At 40.4% G+C, this 20,161-nt stretch overlaps 1 protein-coding gene across 4 annotated transcripts; it reads right to left on the minus strand.

Moving 5' to 3' along the window:
- Positions 1-6,767: 6,767 nt before the first annotated feature.
- Positions 6,768-16,485, minus strand: LOC109199992 (CD209 antigen-like protein E). 4 transcript variants are annotated; one of them, XM_019355364.2, is made up of 7 exons: positions 16,258-16,485; positions 14,932-15,042; positions 10,936-10,974; positions 10,752-10,856; positions 10,325-10,464; positions 7,864-7,970; positions 6,768-7,134 (listed from the first exon to the last, which is right to left on the minus strand). In XM_019355364.2, the coding sequence occupies exons 1-7, from the start codon at positions 16,400-16,402 to the stop codon at positions 7,014-7,016; spliced, it is 768 nt and encodes a 255-aa protein (XP_019210909.1). In that variant the 5' UTR covers positions 16,403-16,485; the 3' UTR covers positions 6,768-7,013. The 4 variants fall into 4 exon arrangements, with proteins under 4 accessions (XP_019210909.1, XP_019210908.1, XP_025760619.1 ...); XM_019355363.2 differs by lacking the exons at positions 14,932-15,042; positions 16,258-16,485 and adding exons at positions 12,525-12,641; positions 12,966-13,672; XM_025904834.1 differs by lacking the exon at positions 14,932-15,042.
- Between the last annotated feature and the right edge of the window lie 3,676 nt (positions 16,486-20,161).

Genomic DNA, 20,161 nt, shown 5'->3' on the forward strand with positions numbered 1-20,161 from the left:
ATAACCTTTGATCTGGTAACCTTTGGTAACCCTTGTCTCTGTGTCTCTTGCTCCTTCCTTCTTACCCATCCCCTTTTTTCTTGCTAACCCAATCAAAACCCTACAAATTGCTCCAAAACACTGCTTCCTGTGGTGGCGGGGTCGGCCATCTTTGTTTTGGGCTTCTCACTGCCTATCTGCTGGGCTGCTGGTTGGTTCATTGCCTGGTTGGCCGGCATCACAGAAGGCGAGGATGTCACTGACGGTGGCGCTGTCCCCGCAGTCCAACTACCACCCAGCGTCTTCCAGAACTACGGCGAGGTCGAGGAAGACGATCCGTACCGCTACTACCAGCCCAACTACCCGGCCCCTCGACCAGTGGCGCCCGATGATCCCGCACTGGCCCTGGGTGACATTGAGCTGAGGTCTCCTGGTGTCTACCGCACCTCTCGGAGTGTGAAGGAGGAGGAAGAGAAAGTCGGGTCGAAGAGGCGACTAAAGAGAGGCGCCGCGTGGACTAACTGAGAGGAGTTGATTCTGATTGGGCGGCTCGCAGCTGCTATGGACTAATCAACAAGTGCCTGATGTAAAGGATTTCTTATGGACATTGTAGAGGGACGGGAAGGGATACCAGTCGGGACTATTGTAACTCATCTATGCTACGTTAAGAAAACTGTTTCAAAACAATTTACATTTTGTTTGTTTTTCATTTGTCAACAATATTGTTTGGAAATCGTCGGATCTCAAAGAGGGTTCATGTTTCACAGGTGAACTGTTCTCACAGACGGTATAACAAAGGTTCATGTAGCCACCAATGATGTTCCCCGCTGGTTTCTAACGTTTCATTTGGAATCCTGTTTGGTTTCCTGATACTGTTTAAAGAAGCAATGGTTCAGTCTGAGAAACCAATGGAAATGGTCAAGGGGTCGTGACCTCTCAGTTCATAGACAGCAACACATTAAAGTACAGTGCTGAGTCAAAACTGGGCAAAAATACAGCCGTCCATTATTTTTAACTGCTTCAATAAGGATCATGGGGAGGAACAGAGTCTGTGCTAGTTAACACACAGTGAGTGGTTTATCACAGGGCTGTCGGCTGTTTGCTTCAACCAGTGGAATATTTAATTATATCCACAAGAAGAGAAATCAATACAACAAGAGACAAGAGTCATAAGCACTTGTATAGATCCACATGTAGATATGACAAAAAGGTAAAATTGGAAAATGCACACTAGGAACACTGATGAACTTCTCATTATTCAGTCATTAACAGTTATGGTTTAACATGTACTGACCAAGATGTAAACGATCTAAACGGGCCTCAGAATGTAAATCTCTTTGAAGCAGAGTTTGATAGAGAATCTCTGCAGTCATCAGCACACAGCTGCTGGATTATCCCAGGCTTAACTTCACTGCTTTGAATTAAACACATCAAGAAATCTACGACTCCAGATACTCCATCTACCTTAATATCTGCAACATTAAACTCTGTTATTACAAAGTAAACACAGCTTGAAACAGACTGTTGAACAAAATAAATAAAAACCTGACAAATATCTAAATGTACCACTGCTTACCTTCAGTCACTGATGATAAATGGTCACTCAGCTTTACTGATTACAGTTTGCTAAATCATACACTGCTCGCTCCCTCAGTCCTCACAACAGCAGCTGAACTGCTCTGAACTCTGCATCTACACAACAGATGATCTAAACAAATGGAGCCTTAAATCACGTCCCACTTTATCATTTTTATTCTTTGTTGGTTAGTTGATTAAATAAAAAATCCAGTGGTTTTAAATAAGACTTGAAACGACTGATTTTGACCCTAAAAGTTTCAACTTTAACTGTTTACTGAGGTCACAGATAGACTGAGGCAGTTTCCCCACAGACGTCTGTTTGTCAAACGCTGCCACCTTCTGGTCATCAGAGAGAATTTAGGGTTCAAGGCTAATCAGACGTAGAAGCTACATCTTTCTTTTATATACAGTCTGTAACTGTCCCTGTGGTCATCTTAATCAGAGACTCGTCTGTCATTTATATTTTTAACCTGCTTGGTTAAGTGCCTCCAAACGGTCCAGCAACAACTTATTTTCAAACTGTCTCCTTCATTATTATTTCTTTAAAGCCTGTTAGTCTTAAAAGATTTTATTTCACTCTGTTGCTTCTCTGACAGAAAAAATAACATAAAAATATCTAAAAGGTTTTGATTTAAATTGCAAAGTATTTGATGAAAATGATGTAATCTGTTAGTGTGTTGGTCCTGTCCTGCATCAGTCTGATTATTACCTCCAGTGTCTTTGTTTTAAAGCCTCTCAAACTTTGCCACCAGTTTCCAACTTCAGAACTAATATTTATGTAAAGTTTTGCATGTTTTGGTTTATTTCAGTCACCATGCAGTGTATCAGTTTCTAATCATAGAGCCACACAAACATTTTATTGTTACATATTCATATTATTTTGTAGTGTTTGAGTGCAGGTATTGTCACAGTATTAAGCTCAAACTGGTCTCTGTGTTTGGGGAGGCTGATGAAAATATAAGTTGTAAAAACCGAGATTATTTCTGTGTAAATGTATTTTGGTTCAGTCTGTCAACCCACAGTTTTACTCAGAGAAGCAAATTTAACAAACTTTAGTTGAAAAACTGTTATTTTTCACAACGCTCTCTGTTTCTTACTTGGTGTTTTTATTTAGTTATTACTTCATTTCTTTTCTTGTCTTTATATTCAGACTTTAATCCCTTTAGTCTCATTGTCTGAAAAAAATCCCAGTTATGTGGAGGACTGTGCTTTTATTCAACCTTGTGTTTGATGTGAGTTTGGCCAGAATTTGAACTTTGAACTTTCCTTCTGACTTTAGTGTTTTGAAGCCTTCAGGTCTGTGAGGAGAGCAGTTCCCTCTACACCTCTGACCAGAATGTTTAAAAAAATAAAATCAAGGAATTAATTTATTTTTCACTGGTATTGATTTCTGAGAACAATAAAACTGAAGTCCAACCATCAGTGCTGCCTGTGTGTGTGTGTTAGAGTTGGATGTCTCGAGACCGGTCTTGGTCTCGAGACCACTTTTACGTGGTCTTGGTCTCGTCTTGGTCTCGACGGACTTTTGTCTCGGTCTCGGTCTTGGTCTCGACGGACTTTTGTCTTGGTCTTGTCTTGGTCTCGACGGACTTTTGTCTTGGTCTCGGTCTTGGTCTCGCTGTTTCGGTCTTCCGTTCTCAAATTGACATAGTGGGGGGGTGGCTTACTGGGCTTAAGCCCGGGTCATTTTTTCAGAAGCATGGGGTCTTTTGGAGTGTAATTTGTTAGTTAGATGCCTGGCTGACAACTGTATAAAACAAAAACAACACACGAAGCGCAGAGCGCACCGTCGTAAATTCCCCCTAATTTTGGTATGATCCGAGCTCAGGCACCGGGCGACTGAGGGCAGCACGCATGTGAGCGAGGGGGGAGAAGCTGCTGCCTGCGAGTTTGCTGCAGACAGAGGAGAGCTTAAGTTTGACCAGGTACCAAAGCAAATCATTCGTACTGTACAAATAATGTAAATATGACGTGTATCACAAAAGATTGATATCAAACTGATCAGTTGGTTGCGTTACTTACTCTTCGAGTGAATCAAGAAATGGATAAATAAAAAGCTGAACAACAATGCTGATTTTTTAGAGAGTCTTAGCTTACATTTCATGTTTTCAGTTGTTACCCTCCACGGCTAAACAAACTCTCTAAATCGGTTTCAATTGTGTACTGATGAACACAACAATGGTCATAAGGAGCTTCTTTCAAAGAAAAAACTCAGGTAGATGTTATTTTATATATTATGCTTTGTATGTTGTTCAGTATATCTATGCAAAACAAGAGGAATTTCAATACACAGCAGTATATTCACAGCTGAAACCAGATATTTACATACACTTTAGGTAGAAAACATAAAAACTATTTTTTACTGTTAAACATCAATTTAGAGTAAACTTTTGTTTTAGATAAATAAATGTTGAAATATCTTTTGAATTATTTAAATGTCAGAATAAAAAGAGGGAGCTGTCTATTTTAATCACTTTCATCAAATTTAGGAGTACATATACACTAAGTTTATTGTTAATTAATAAGAAAACTCCAGACGATTCCATTCTGAGTTGAAGAAGCTTCTGATAGGATAGTAGAGTCCATGTGAGTAATTTGGTGGCACACCTGTGGATGCATATAAGGCAAAACACAGAGCCTGTTTCTTTGACATGGAAAAATCAAGAGATGTCAACCAAAACACCAGAAAAAGAATCGTGGAGCTCCATAAGTGTGGCTCAATTTTGACTACAGTTTGGTGCCATTTGCAATTAAGAAATACAGATAGTTTCTCTCTTTACTCTTAAAGTTAACAAATATGTTTTTTATATTTATCAATCTAAAAAAATAAACATTTAGTCTGATTTGATGTTACAATTAAGTAAGTGTTTGTGTTTTTATCTGAAGAGTGTGTAAATATCTGGTTTCAACTGTATATTTGATGATGTTGGTGTTTGGCTTGATTGTCAGCACAAAGAGGGAGAGAGGAAGAGAGAGGGAGAGAGAGGAAGAGAGAGGGAGAGAGAGAGGAGAATGAGGACAGAACAGAGATGGAACAAGAGCGGGTGAGACACATGTTAGTCAAATGGTTGTTTGCCAAAACTCATCAGAACATGTATCTAGTACCTAGTGTTTCTTTTTAGATACCATTTGTTACTTTTCAAATTCTATATTTATTAAGTTATGCAGGCTTGTTTGCACAACAAGGCTAAATAATTATATAAACTTTTCAGAATCTAAATAGTGGACTTTGGTAGAATTAAAAAATAAGTGTAGTGCAGGTCTATGATGATTTTCAGTGCTACTATCATCTAGTTCTGATTCTGGTTCTGTCTTGGTTACTGTTGTAGTCCTGTTTTAATTCCGGATCAGTTCTGGGTCTGGTTGAATTGGGGTTTAGTCCCTGTGTCTTGATACAGGCCGACTTTGTTCTGCCTTGCTGCTTAATTAAAAAAACTAGTTTAAGGTGTCCTGCATATGTATATAGAAGTAATATATATGTATATATGTATATATGTGTGTGTATATATATATATATATATATATATATGTATATATATGTATGTATATATATATATATATATATATATATATATATATATATATATATATGTATATATACACATATACATATATATATATATATATATATATGTATATGTATATATGCATATATATATATATGTATATGTATATGTGTATATATATATATATATATATGTATATATGAAGTCATTCTTTTTCGAACAAAACTCAAAACAGAGCCTAATAATCTTTCAGTCATTTCTACCCTCACTTAATTTCCTTTCGCTGCTCAGCTCTCACACAGTGGCTCAGCTATGCTCCAATCCCTCCATATTGTGGCCAATCACATGCGAGGATATAGGATAATATCATTATGTGAAAAACAGAGAGGGTGAGAGACGCGACAGTCAAGTGGAGCATCCGTCTGTCCTCTCAGTAAGTGAGTGAGACAGTAGACAGCGGTGAGGAGGGCTGTGCGAAAGCAAAAACACATAAATATGCCTGACACCCGTAAACGAAGCAGCATCTGGCTGCAGTTTAAAGACTTTTTTTGTCTCGGTCTTGGTTTTGGTCTTGGTCTCGTCTCGACTTGGTCTCGGTCTTGGTCTCGTCTCAACTTGGTCTTGGTCTTGGTCTTGTCTTGGTCTCGATACCCTCCGGTCTTGGTCTTTGTCTTGGTCTCGATACCCTCTGGTCTTGGTCTTGTCTTGGTCTCGGATTAGGCGGTCTTGACTACAAGTCTAGTGTGTGTTGGTTGTAAATGTGTTGCTGGTCTTGTGACTGAACTGTGAAGTCTAATTAAACTTGAAGTGAGCAGGAAGCCTGTTGGAGCTGCAGCAGCAGGAGGCTGACTGGAAACTTTCAGGTGAGTCGAAGTTTAAAATTACACACACATTATATTTGTTACCCACCAGACGATATTTAATATATTTAAGGGACAATTTACATTAAATGAAAGAAAAACTTGTGGTGATCATGAACATATGCAGATGTTATCTGACAAATGTTCATTTAGGACCCATAAATGTCCATAACACCAATTCTGGGATCCAATGATCAGACTCCACCCTTCCCCGCCTCTGACTCCTCCCTCATCAACAATGCACCAGTCAGTTTGTAGCGCCTCCTACTGGCAGAGGGCCCACAGTCCTGTTAACACAAAGCTCAAGCTGGGATCCTGACGTCACATTCATGGTTGAGGTGAGTCTTGTTTTCCTCTTCATGGAGGTCACACTTGTTCACACTCATCCTTCCTTTATATGTTTATGTTAAATCTACACTGAGCTGTACCCCGTGCTGTGACCTACATGGCAGCCTGTGACCAGAGATGTAGCAACACGTTACACAACGATGTTAAAATGCACAAAACATCTTCAGTTTAGAGCTGACACGTTTGGGACGCTACAGACAATTACAGATTTTGTTCATTTTGTCTGAAGACTGAAACATTTTAAATCTGACACTACATTAAAATATTAATGCAAACAAATCAATTTTGTTGCTGAACTTTGACAGAGGTCACTGATGGTGATTAGAGTCTTATCTTCAAATATTCATTATACTGGGAGAAAAAATAGTTATTGTTATTTTCTTTGTAAAAATAATGAAAAAGAATTAAACTGGAATTTAAATTTAAAGTGTTAAAAACCAGAATTGTAGTTTTAGGACCAACAAACTGATGAATAAACCAAGTAAACCAAAGTAAAGACAAGCTGCACTTTGACTTTTATTAGAACAATTTGCTGGAACTACAGAGTAATGAAGTACTTCAAGTTTTTGTGTGGATGACTTCCAACCTTACTGTACAGCACAGAGGGACAATATATGTAATCAATATATGATGCAGAATGAACAAGTAACAACTGTGAGCTGAGTCTGAGGCTCATGCAGGACATTTCATAGTGAGGTGTCTTTGGTTGGATTATTCAAACATTTACATCAAAGCACCAAACTCATTTCTCACACATGAAGGTCATTCGGGTAGAAGAACTGTACTGATAGCATTTCCTGTCATAAACACAGTAAACTACATGGTGATCTGAAATTGGATATTGCAGTCCTTCTGCCCAGAACCTGTCAGAGAGATCAAATCTGATATGAAACTGGACTAAACTCATAACTATTGTCACATTCATATAAATATGAGTCTCTTTTGGAACATTTACAATATTTGCTGTATTTCTTTCCCAGGTTTCTCGCCCACTTTCCCTCCTTTAGACTTTTCTCTGAGAATCATCATGCACACTAAAACAGCTTTCAAGCTTTGATGAATATGAAATCTTCCTGCTGTAAAAATGGAGAATAAAAAGAAGTCAGAGCCGACTTTCTGCTGTTTGAAACGGTTTTGTCAGCTGTTTACAGACATCACTTTGAAATGTGTGTCTATCAGGTCATATTTACTGAAGCTTCTTCCTTCATATGTTCTGAAGTTTTACAAACACCAAAGAAGAAGAGACAGGAATTCTCTGAAACAGTTTTTGTTCTGTGAGAAAAGAAACATTACAGCACAAAAAACATGAAGACAAATTGAACAAAGTGAAATGTGTCGGTCGCTGCTTTGAACATTTTTCAATCCTGATTTCTTCAAACTGACTTGTTGTAACTGAACGTCATCACAGACTGCAGATGAAGAGAGTTCAAGCACAGCTGTTCATTCAAAGAAGGATTTCTGCTTTTCTTTACATTCAGTTTGTGGGGCTGTTGGAAAATAGCTCAGCTCATGTATTGCTGATCTATCTTCCAAAACATCAATGTTTCACTTCTAAATAATAACTCTGGAATAGAAACAAACTAATGTCTCACGTTTGTGTCAGCGCTGATCCGTCCACCCATTCCCATTTAGATCCTCCTGATGTCTGTTTGGCTCTCAGACCAATCCAGAAGAATCCTCCGAATTCATTGACAAATTCCTGTTTGAGAAGAGACACAAATATTGTCTCCAGTCATAATTCAGCACTTCTGTTGTCGTAACATCATCTTGTGAATCTGTCTGAAGGAAGAATAAATGTGATGAAACTTTTCTTCCATTGTGCAGAAATCAGAAAGAGCCAAAGAATCAATGAATATCAGCTCCTCCTGTAGCTCAGTCAGTGTTGCAGTGGAATCAGTGTTAACAAATCATTTGATTCAGTTGGATTGAATCAGAAAAATAATCTGGATTATGAGGATTACTCTCATTTTATAACATTTCTCTTATTTCAATGTTTTGTGTTGACTTGGTTTCTAAGGATCATCTAAACTGGTTCCAGTTTAATCCTGGTTCTTTAACTCCTTTGAATTTCTCTCCTCCATAATTCAATGTGAACATCCAGTTTGCTGTATTGTAATCTATCCACCTCCCAAATCCTGCAATCATTTCCTGAATGAATTCTCTAATCTTCTCTCATCTGTTCTTGTTCATATTGATAAAGTCATTTTAGTCGATGACTCTAATTTACTTATTGATGATCCCTCTAACAACACTGCCACACAACTGATGAACACTGCAGCATCATTTCATCGAGTGCATCATGTTAGCGGCCCCACACATAACGCTGAGCTTCCACATGTCTGACCTACTATCCAATCACAGATGTATCATCTTTGACAGTCTTACAGTCAGTGTTGTCTTCCCAGAGACAAACTGCTGTCACTCCCATGTCTTCTAATGACTGTGGACATTTTTAGATTTCTTCACTGGCAACATCAACAGTATCAGGTCAGAGTTCAAGTCTGTACCTCTTCAACCGCCCCGAGTCTCTCATCCAGTTCTGTTGTTGGAGTTCAAACTCCTTCCTGCTGCCATCTCCCCCTGACTTCTCTCTATTAGAAATCAGTCCCTGTCATTTCAGCTGACTTTCAAACAGCCAGAGTCTTTCTGAGTGGAATCAACCCTCCTTACATCCCACTGTTTTAAATCCAGTTGCTCGTCAGCTGCTTCAGATCTTTGATCAGTTCCAACCTGCTTACAGACAAACCACAGCACTGAAACAGCTTTCATGAACATTACTAACCAGATTCTTCTGCTGGGATAAAGATGAACACTCCATCTGAGTCCTGCTTGACTTCTCTGCAGCCTTCATGCTGTTGATGGTGCTCCTCTTATTAACACACTACAAACTGGCATCACTGGTGCTGCTCTCACATGGTTTTCTTCATATTATCAAACAGATGCTTCACAGTTCATATTAATCAATGTGTGTCCTCATCTGAGTCCCACATGCCTCAATCCTTGGACCAATTCTGTTCTCTTTATAAATGCTGCCCCAGTGACATCTGCTTAATGGTTTTAATGGGATCTCCTAGCACTGCTGTGCAGAGGACACACACACCAATACTTTTCTGTCGAGCCTCTCCGGCCTCAGTGAAAGCTTCTTTGTCATCATTTCATGGATTTAAACTTCCTTCATCTCAAACTGAAGTTCTGCTGTTTGGCTCAGTTTCTCTGAGGAGGTCAGTCAGTACATCGTCCCCCTCACCAGTAACATCAAATCACCTGTTAAAGACTTTGGGATCATTTGGAACCAACAGCTGAATTTGAGCCTCACATGTCAAAGGTCACCCAGTCTTGTTTCCTTTACCTCAGAAATGTTGCAAACATCAAATCTTTACTGTGATTCAATCATCTGGAACTTTGAGTTCATACTTTCATTTTCTCCTGCCTGATTATTGGAATTCACTTTTCACCTGCATTTCTCAGTCCTCCATAGTTGGTCTGCAGTTAGTGCAGAACTCAGCAGCAAGGCTGCAAACAAACCCTGGCCTGCAGTCTCATATCTCACCTATTCTTGCTTCTCTTCACTGGCTTACAGTCAAATTCAGAATCCTCTTTTAAATCCTGTTATTACCATATAAAGCTGTGCATGAACAGGCCCCTGCTTATATAGCAGAGCTTCTTGGACCTTCTCACTGCAGCCGGCCTCTCTGATCATCTAATCAGCGTCTCCCAACTGTCCCTCGCTCTGATTTTAAACCAGAGGCCATCGTGCTTTTGAGCTTGTTGCAGCCAAACTGTGGAACAGCCTTCCTCAGACTATCAGCTCAGCTGACTGTTAACGGCTGAAACTCATTTTTACAGGTTAGCTTTCTTTTTCCTTTATTTTCCTCCAGAGTTTCTAACTATTGTGTTTCTGATGGAATGAATGTCTGCTGCTTTGTTTATGTGTCTGTATGTTTGCACATGTATACTTATCATCAATGTGTGGCTTTATTCAAAGTATGAAGAACTTTGTAACTCACTGTCAGTTCCATCAAAGATCACACAGACATGAACAAACACACCCACCTGTTCCTCTTTGCTGTTTATCATCACCAGATCAGCTCCTTTATCCTGACAGTCTCTCCTGCTCTCAGACCAAGTTTTCCTCTCAGTGGATTTAAAGTAACAGCTGCTTCCAAATCTCCTCCATCCTTCAGGACACTTCTCTTAAAGTCAAACACATGTTTTAAAGACAGACTTTGTGTCATGTTGTATCACATTAATAAGATCTCTGATTTCAGTCTGTAGTCAAAAATCTTTGGTTCCTGTCATTTTCCCTGTAAATCCTTCATTTAAACTCAGGTTTTCTCTCTTATTCATAATTAACTGAAACTTACATTTATACAGAAAAACTGTTACACAGCATCAAACATTTAGGATTCAAAATAAAGACACAATCAGGTTATCACTGTGTAACACTGATGTTTTCTATTAGTTATTCAAACTTTATTACCTTCTATCTTCTCCTTCAGCTTCTTCACTTCTTCCTGTAGCTGACTGTGGTTTTTACTCAGTTTATCATAACTGCTCTGTAACTGAGTCAGGTTGGTTTTTGTGTCTATACAGAAAAACAGATTAAAATTCAGTTAAAATATTCTGAACATTAGGTGTGATGTTAGAATCAAGGATTCAATTACCTTGAAGTTCATCCTGGAGTTGACTCTTGTTCAAAGCATCTGAAATATTTTAGTGAAACCAAAATAAAATAAAATAAAATAAAATGAGTGAAACATTGAACAGAAATAATCTTCTTCCTCTGCTTTGTCAAATATATCAATAAGAGTCAGAAACTTGTGCAGCCATTGTTCTTTAACATGTCCTGTGGGTGGAGCTGTTAGAACTACAGGAAATCTGATGAGCTAAATACGTATCAACTGTGAACAAAAACCACTGACAAGATTCAAAATAATTGTGCTTCAGTGTGGAGGAAGAAGGTGAAGAATCAAACAGCATTTTTACACCTGTAGTCAGAGATGTTCTCTATATGCTGTGAAAGAATAGATTCTGACTCATGTGACATGTGCCTGTTCTCACTGAAAATATGTCTTTTTACATTCAGTCAAAGCTGCTCTGAGGCTTCAACACTTCCTCTTTCTGTTTCTTTATATTTAATAGGTGATCCTTTCTGCAGCTTCCAGGTAGCTGTTGGTTAAGGTGACTCCCTGCCCACTGCTGTTACAGTGTTTCCTGCTTTCAGATGTCCTTTTGCAGGCGTCTCTGTTTTCTTAGAGTGCTCAGGTTCGTGTACAGGTGTGATGTTTCTCCTGATTCAGCATTAAGCCTGTCACACCTCCACAAGGGCCTAAAGGTCAGCTGAAGGTCATCAACTGATTTAAAACACAAAATAAGTATATTTTAAATCCAACCATCAGCAGCTGCTGGAAGTTTTCTGTGTTGTTGTTTTTATTACTGTGGAGTTTTTACCTGATAAAATAAAGAACCTCGAGGCAGCTGTTGTTGTGATTTGATGTAATTAAAAAAAAAAGATTTATCGACATATCCCATCATACAAATGGAACTAACATTAACTTGTTAGCTACCTTTCCTAATACACCAAGTGAACTAACTAGTCAGCATAATGACAGACGGCCACTGTCTAACGTAGTTTGACTGCACCTGCATCAGTCTGCAGCAGATGCTGCTGCCCGTCTGCTTTGTTGATATAATCCCAGAATCACCGTGTTGAGTGAAGAGTTTGAAGGAACAACAAGAACATTCACTCCACCTCCACAACACACACAAGATATGAGCCAGGAATCATGCACACATACACACACCTGCTAATCAGTGCTAAGTAACAGACTCATGAAATACTAGAAGCTCAGTCAGCAAAACCAACTTGTTGGTCAGGCTGTACCACACAGCAGCTCATATTATTGATCAGAGAATTTAAAATGCCACCGTGCAGTTTTTATGAAGAGGGAAACTATCCTTAGAGACCAAAACTCATTTAGTCCTGAATGCAAACATGTTTTTAATGCAGCAAAGGTGCTCATTTTAACATGGGAGTCTGTGGGGACTGACTCGCTTTCAGCATCAGCCTCCAGTGGTCATTAAAGGAACTGCAGCTTTTGGTGCTTCTGTGTTGGCTTCATGTACTTCCTGTATTTGCTGTGGCAGAAGGACACGTCCTGGTTGTGAAGCTGCATGTTTGTTGGCTGCTGGGATTCAGTATCAGTCATACATTCATTTGCAGGAGAAGTTCAGAGGTTGTATCTTATCTTACAGCATATGGACAGGATGATGATCCCAGCTAACATCAGGAGGCACAGCACTCTTAGAGCCAGTGTAGCACATCTGAAAGAGCCCTTCTGGACTGAAGGAGGATTCTGAGTCTGTGGTCCTGTTAGAAAGCAGTGTGGATGTTGGTTTGTGCTTATTTCCTGTAACTCTGTGTTTAATAGACCTGTGGTTGTGGTTGTATCAGCTTAGCTTCATAAAAGAATCGGTTGCCAAAATCAAGGAAATATAACATCTGCACTGTGACCAAAGTGCCTGAATGAATTTCCTGTTCACAGAGCTCTACAAACCAACGTGGGGGAAAAACGTAAATTACAAATGTTCATACAGCACATGGAGAAACAGATGTTTGATGGATTGCAGTAATTTGGCATTAAAAGCTGACTGTAACAACCTGAAAGTACATTTATTTTTATAACAGACTTACCTCCTTCCTGTGACTGAAAATGATCATAACTATCTCTGATCTCATCTGTACTCTCGTAGATATCCACCTCCCTCTGCTCCCACTCTGCTCTGTCCTCCTTTCTGCTGTATCTCACCTTCGTTGATAGATCTGGTTCTGCATAAATATCTGAGGACATCTTGAGAGGACTGAGACGCTGAGCAGGAGTTTAAACTGTACTCTAACAGTCCTACAGTACTGACCCTGGTAGATATCAAGCTGTTCTGTTCTGTTCTTGTCCAGCCTGCTCTCTGCTTTCAGACAGGAAGAAGCTTTGAGGAAGTGGCAGCATGTAAGGAAACACAGACCCTGTGATTAATTTGCATAAAAATTTCTTAACTGCATTTATTGTTTCTCTTAACTACAGATTAAACTCTGTGTTGTACAATATGTGTACTTTGTTGAGCTTTTGAGAAAATATATGACTGAGTTTGCATAAAGCAGAAAATGTATAAACTCTTCTTTTTCTAAAGATGTTGAACGTTCACATATAAAAGCACAAACACAGTCACATCTCAGTGTCACAGTTGGTTCGACCCAGGAAATCTTATTTTGTCAGTTACAGTTTGTTTTCTTTCTGTTGCCTTATAGAGAAACAAACTGTTGAACTGTTGAGGTTCATACAGTCGATGTGGAAAGTTTGAACCACGTCTCAGTCACTCTTTACATGAACAACAATTTATATTTGACTTCACTGCTGACCGAGGATTTACAAAAGAGCAAGATGTTTGTGTTCATTTATTTGTGTTTGTGTGGACTTTTCCTTTCATTTCTACATTTTGCACTTTCAGGAAAACTGATGCAGTTCAGCTTTTTCTCATGTTTCGTTTGATTTTCAGAGCAATACAGAAGTACGTGTGTGAAAAAGTGTCCAACATAAGGAGGAAAAGTGACATCACCAGGAAATACTCTTTGTTGTTGGGCCGTCCTGGTTAACACACCTCTGCAACATTACATGGGAGTCGGGTACTCGGCCTCTGGATTTGTAAAACTGTGCTGGTGGGTTCAAACTTCAGGAGATCACACTCCTCAGCCTCTCTAAGAAGGTTTGTGTCAGAATATTGAAGGAGACACTTCATCCATTTGTGAAATCTCAAATTCAGTGCAACAATGTGGTTTCCATCCTGATCATGCAGCACTGGACGAGCTCTTCATTCTCTCCAGGATGTGTGGGAGTTTTGTCGTCCAGCTTACTGTAGGTTGTAGGTTGGTTGAAGTTGAGTGTGAAGTGGTTGGGAAGACATTTAGCACCTTCATGTCTGAGGCTGTGGTTCTCAGCTGGAAAAGGGTTTTGTGCCTGTTTAATGTTGGAAATGAGTTTCTTCCCCGAGTCAAGAAGTTAATGAATCCTGGAATTTTGTTCACGAGTGAGAAAAGAAAGCAGCAGGATGTTAAAAGCCAGATTGGTGCAGTGATCCTGTCTGTTGGGGTGAAGAGAGAGCTGAGCATGAAAGTGAAAGTGCTGCTGATTTATCAGATGAGCTACATTCTTACCTTCACCTCAGTAATGACCACAAGCTGTGAGTACTGACTGAAAGAGTGAGATACAAGCGGTGGAAACAAGCTTCTACCAAAAGGTGTCTGTGGGCTCAGAGCTGGAGCTCCTCCACACTGAAAGCACCTGACTAGGATTACACCTGTGTGCTACTTAGGTGAGGTGTTTGAGGTTTGTCCAACTGGGAGGACACACGTTGTCTTAATCATCCAATCCAATTTGATTTCTACAGCTCCAAATCACAGCAACAGCCTCAAGGTGCTTTATGCTGTGAGGTAGACCCTACAATAACATTATAGTAACAAGTTTGCTGTTTGTGTGTTTTTCAGTGAAGTAGGAGAAACACTGCAGTGTGGGAACAGGAACTAAACACAATCAGGTCTGCAGCATCAAATCATTTCACTTCAAATGTTCAAAATCAAACATCTAACATATTGGAATCAAATTCCTCACAGCGTGTCATGATTCCCAGCACAATCAGCAGATACAGCACTCCCAGGTTCACTTCAAAAGCTCTGAACCAGCTTCTTCTCACAGCTGGAAGCTTCTTCTCGGTGTGAACATCTACAAAGATTAAACACAAAAAGTCCATTTATGAAGCACTAATGAGGAACTTTGGAGCTTTTTGTTAATCCTCACTGTAGGAATGATCCCAGTAGAAATGAAGTAAATCAGATTTATCAAACAAATTAGTCGAGTTTGTTAAAAAGTTACAGAATCTCAAACAAGGACAAAGTAATATTAGTCCATTCCAGCTGTTGTGATTGGTCGATGCATGTCTGGCTACTTTTGTGTCGCAGCTTTTGAATAGATCAGTGAGAGAAAAACAATCATCACCTCAATGTAACGACTAAATGACCAAAACTATCCTGATGGATGTGAGGAAACGTAGAAAGAAGAGTAAAAACCTGAGGAGAGTCCCAGAATATTAGTTTCTATGATGATCATCTGCACACAGGTCAGAGCTGTGAGGAAAATGTAATGCTGAGGAACAACCATGAACTGTGGAAACTTTAAAGCTGATGTATAACAAACAGAGTGGTACTGGGTGTGTGTTACTCTGTGTTTGTGCTTCAGTTACACTCAGTTAGCTTTCTGCTAGCTGTTCCCATCAGTTTGCTTCTCTCCTCCTCTCTACACTCACTCATACTGCATGTTGATGCAGCTGAATTCACAATGAATCTGTTCTCATCTACATCTTTGTGTTCCTGCTGTCAGACCACAGAACAACTATGACCTACTGATTTAAACGTGCTGCATTAACTGCAGGGGGAAGCTGCTAACACACTGGAGCTGCATACCAAGCTGCTGCTCTGCACCTCTGAAAGACGCATTTTTGTAAGCACAACATTGTGGGACAAACTCGACATTCACATATGTTAAAAACAAGGACTGTGTGGACAATCTGGCTGTATTTAACAGTCATGTTATCACTTGGAGAGGAAGCAGAAAGAGCTGTGCTGCTCCTATTGGCTGCTTCTCTCTGTCACTCACAGACCTCTTCCTGAAAGCAGAGCAGCAGCTGAACCAGTTTGACTTGAAGCCACAGACACTGAAACAGTCAGACGCTTAGAAACGGAGCTCCTAACTGGGAGTAAACAGGCCCAGTGCAACAAATGATCTGTGTGCCAGTTTGGACTGAAACTGGAAACATATTCTGGGGACATGTGACACTAATATGTCTTAAAGTGGTCGATATCAGAGCTTTAAAGACACTGAGCAACACTTTCATCATCAACATTTTCTTTGGTTTTGTCAGTTTGATGATTTCCTACTTACCAGCTTCTTGTAGGCCAACATCAGGGTGCTGCTCTCCATCATCTAACACCTCCACCTCACTTTGCTCTCTCACTCCTCCATCCTCTTGGGACCCTCTGCTGTATTTCACCCTGAAGTCTTCAACACTTTGAATTTCTGTAGACATTTTGAGCTGAAAGATATTTGAGCAGCTTCACCGTCTGTCTGTGTCTTTAAGTCCGACAGCTTTGAAGAGAAAACAAAGAGGAAGTAAAACAGGACGAGTCACAGTTCAAACATGTCAGGAGGTGTCAAACTGTCAGTTATGTACAAATGAAAACAACATTCAACAAGATCTGAAGTTCAGTTACATGGATGTAAAACACTGAAAGAAGTTTCTATTTAGAGATAATGAGCTTTAACTCAGCAGCTGCAGTATGTATATAATAACACGGCTTTGTTAGACGCTGCCTTCTACAAACTGTAAGTACAGAGAAGCAGCAGAGAGAAGAAGTGTTTGTGACACAGGAAATATGTCAGAGTGAGCTATTTATTCATCTTTATTTTTACCAGCACAGAAACTAACAGGGCAGCGTGGTGCTGCAGTGGTGAGCACCATCACTTCTCAGACAGAGAGTTCCTGTTTTGGGTGGAGTCTTTCTGTGTAGAGGCTCATGGTCCTGGGCTGTGAGCCAGCGTTTGTGTTTGACTTCTGATTCTGGTTTATTTCATGTTCTGAGGTGAAGTTTTGGTTCTGATTGTTGTGTCTCTGTTTGTATCCCAGGTCTTAGTTTGTTATCTAGCCTCAGGTTTTCTGTCATCATCCCCCTCTGTGTCCCCGTCCTCTTGTGTCCAGTTTTCCTGTGTTAGTATCTCTCTGTGAAGTCAGTCTTGTCTCCATGTTGATTGGCCTGTTCCCCAGTCGTGTCTCTGTGTTTCTCTCACTCCCTCTGTTCCCTGTGTTCAGTCAGTCTGTGTCTCAGTGTGTTTCTGCTGTTTCCTGTTTTACTCTGACAGTCTCTTGTCCTGTGTGCATTCTGTTAGGTTTTGCTTTCTTGGCTCGTTAGTTAGATTATGTTCAGCTTTGTTCCCACGTCTGTTCCCTCAGTGTTTGTATTCATTGTCTGCATTTCCTTGTGTTTCTTGTCACAGCCTCCTTCATTCCCTCCAGCTGTGTGTTCGTCTGTTTAGTATTTCTTGGTTTAGTTATGTTTTTTTTGTAATCAGTAATAAATTGCCTTTAAGTTTGGTTTTTGTCTCCGACTCCCACATTTTATCTGCTATCCTGCCTTGCCTCACACAGCGGTACATGACAGGAGATCTCGAGCACTAAAATAAACCAGCAGACTCCGACCTACAAGTGGCAGCAAGTAGCCGTTTCCTTTCTTGAGGAAAAGCTGAGGTGGAAGCGTTGGCTCACCCCTGGTAGGAGCACATTTTCAGTGGTACTCACCGGGCTCTAAGGGATCCTCAAAGACGCCGTGTTCGTCCACCTGCTGCCCCGCCTGCACCTGATCCTCTGCAGCTGAAAGTGGGCACCAACCATCTCTGGTTGCTCACTGTTGTTGATCAGCCTCTCCGCTGCCCACTCATTGGCCTGCCTCCTCACCAGTGAGCTCTTCCACCTCGACAACTATGACCACAGACAGTTTCCTGTCTGGGGCCCTCAGAGGCTCAATTATCCGGTTTCCCTTTTTCCTTCACCAAGAAGAAAACAGTGCAGACTTCCTTCTCATGTGGAGCAACAACCTATCACCAGCTGCCAATCCTCCAGTCTCTTCGGCGCCCGCCAACTCCGCCTGGATGATGCCATTTTGCTAGCCGGAGATTTTACGTGCCGGCTCATCACAGGCTCTTCAGCTGGGATGTTGTTGCATCAGCAGCTCCAAACTCTCCTATTTCCTCAGGCAGGAGGAGACAACGCTCCTACTATCGTCCCTCTGTGAGTAAAACTGTCGATTAGACTCTGCTCTTTGTTCCCACCTGTGGTCTGTTCCCTTATTGTTTGTATTCATTGTCTGCATTCCCTTGTGTTCTTGTTGTTGGGTCTAAACATACGACCCTGCTGGAATCAGAGAGACTGCAAACAGAACACAAGAGCCACTCGTACGGTTTACTTGCAAGAGGAGATTGCCTCCCAGAACTGACACAAGCTCGCCTGTAGCCAACTCCAAACTCCAAACTCCCCACCATTGTGTCTTTGTTTTTGTTTTTTTAACTTTTCTGCTCTCTGGTTTTCATTTTAGTTCTGGGTAAATATCTTCTTACTGACTGATGTTAGTGGGCAGGCAGAGAAATCTTGCAACAGGTTGGAAGTGACATCGTTTAAGGAAACACTTTAGTTTCATGAAAATTTCAGCTGTTTTCCTAATTAGAGATGTTTAAACATCCAATGTTTCCACTAATGAAACCACTGAGGGGAAAATCTGAACATAAAGCCAAAAATAAATACATTTTATTTGCTCAACAAAAGCTTCTGCTTCCTGCTCCACCTTTATGTGTTCAAATGATGACTCAACCAAGATACTGTTTTCACTGTTCGACTCTTCTTTCAGGTCAGTAGATCTTTGACTTGCTCACTTTTACTCATCTTCTTTCTGTGACTCTCTAATGTTATTTTTCATTGAGAAAATTCACAAAATACACCAAGACCTGGTTTCCAATGTTCCCTGTAGCGCTTCCTTTGTGATTCCTCTCCCATCACACTGTTTTCTGCTTTCCAGCTCCCCTCAGTTACTGATATTTCAGATCTCATCTGTAAGTCGAAACCTTCTACTTGTCAGTGAGACCCCATTCCTACAGTTTTGGTTAAGGCATGTCTGCCCTCTTTGCTTCCCCTCATATCTGCTATCATCTATTCTTCACTTACCACTGGAACTGTTCCTGCTTCCCTCAAAATTGCTGCCATCACCCCAATACTGAAAAAAACTTGTCTAGATCCCAGTAATTTTGATAATTTCCATCCTATTTCCAATCTACCATTCCTTTCAAATATTCTTGAGAAGATAGTCGCCACACAACTCCACTCACATTTAACTAATAATAATCTGTATGAACAGTTCCAGTCTGGTTTTCGCCCCTCCCATAGCACTGAAACAGCACTTATAAAAATAACCAATGATCTTCTTATGGCAGCTGACTCCGGTTTACTTTCCATTCTTATTCTCCTCGATCTGAGCGCTGCCTTCGACACTATTTCTCACTCCATTCTTCTCAGTAGGCTAGCCTCCATCAGTCTCTCCCATACTCCACTAGCCTGGTTTAAATCATACCTGTCTGATCACACTCAGTTTATTCAACTCAAATCCTTCCTCTGGTCACTGGTGTGCCCCAGGGATCTGTCCTCGGGCCCCTTCTTTTCATTATCTACCTTGTTCTGCTTGGACACATTTTACATAAATATAATATTCAGTATCACTGTTACGCCGATGACACCCAGCTTTATCTGTCCACTAAACCTGATTCTGCTCTCCCCCCATCCTCCCAGCAAAGTTTGGGTGTCATCCTTGACAGTACTCTATCTTTCAGTTCACACATTAATAATGTTACTCGGTCTGCTTAATTTCAATTGTGCAACATTAATCGTCTCCATCCTTTTCTCACCCCACATGCCACTGCCATTCTTGTTCACAGCCTTGTTACTTCTCGGATCGATTACTGTGATTCACTTCTTTTTGGTCTTACTCAAAAATCCATCAATAAGCTTCAACGTGTCCAGAACTGCTCGTATTATCACCAGGACCCCTTCTATCCATCACATCACTCCTGTCCTGCAGCAGCTTCATTGGCTCCCGGTCAGATATCGCATCAATGTCAAAATACTTTTGTACACATTTAAGGCTATTCATCATCTCTCTCTGATTTGGTTCAAATCATCATTCCATCTCTGTGTCTTAGATCTTCTTCTTCCCTTTCTCTCTCTGTCCCCTCCCCCCGTCTTGCCACC

Source organism: Oreochromis niloticus, unplaced genomic scaffold (genome assembly GCF_001858045.2).
Source record: "Oreochromis niloticus isolate F11D_XX unplaced genomic scaffold, O_niloticus_UMD_NMBU tig00007340_pilon, whole genome shotgun sequence".
Lineage (NCBI taxonomy): Eukaryota > Metazoa > Chordata > Actinopteri > Cichliformes > Cichlidae > Oreochromis > Oreochromis niloticus.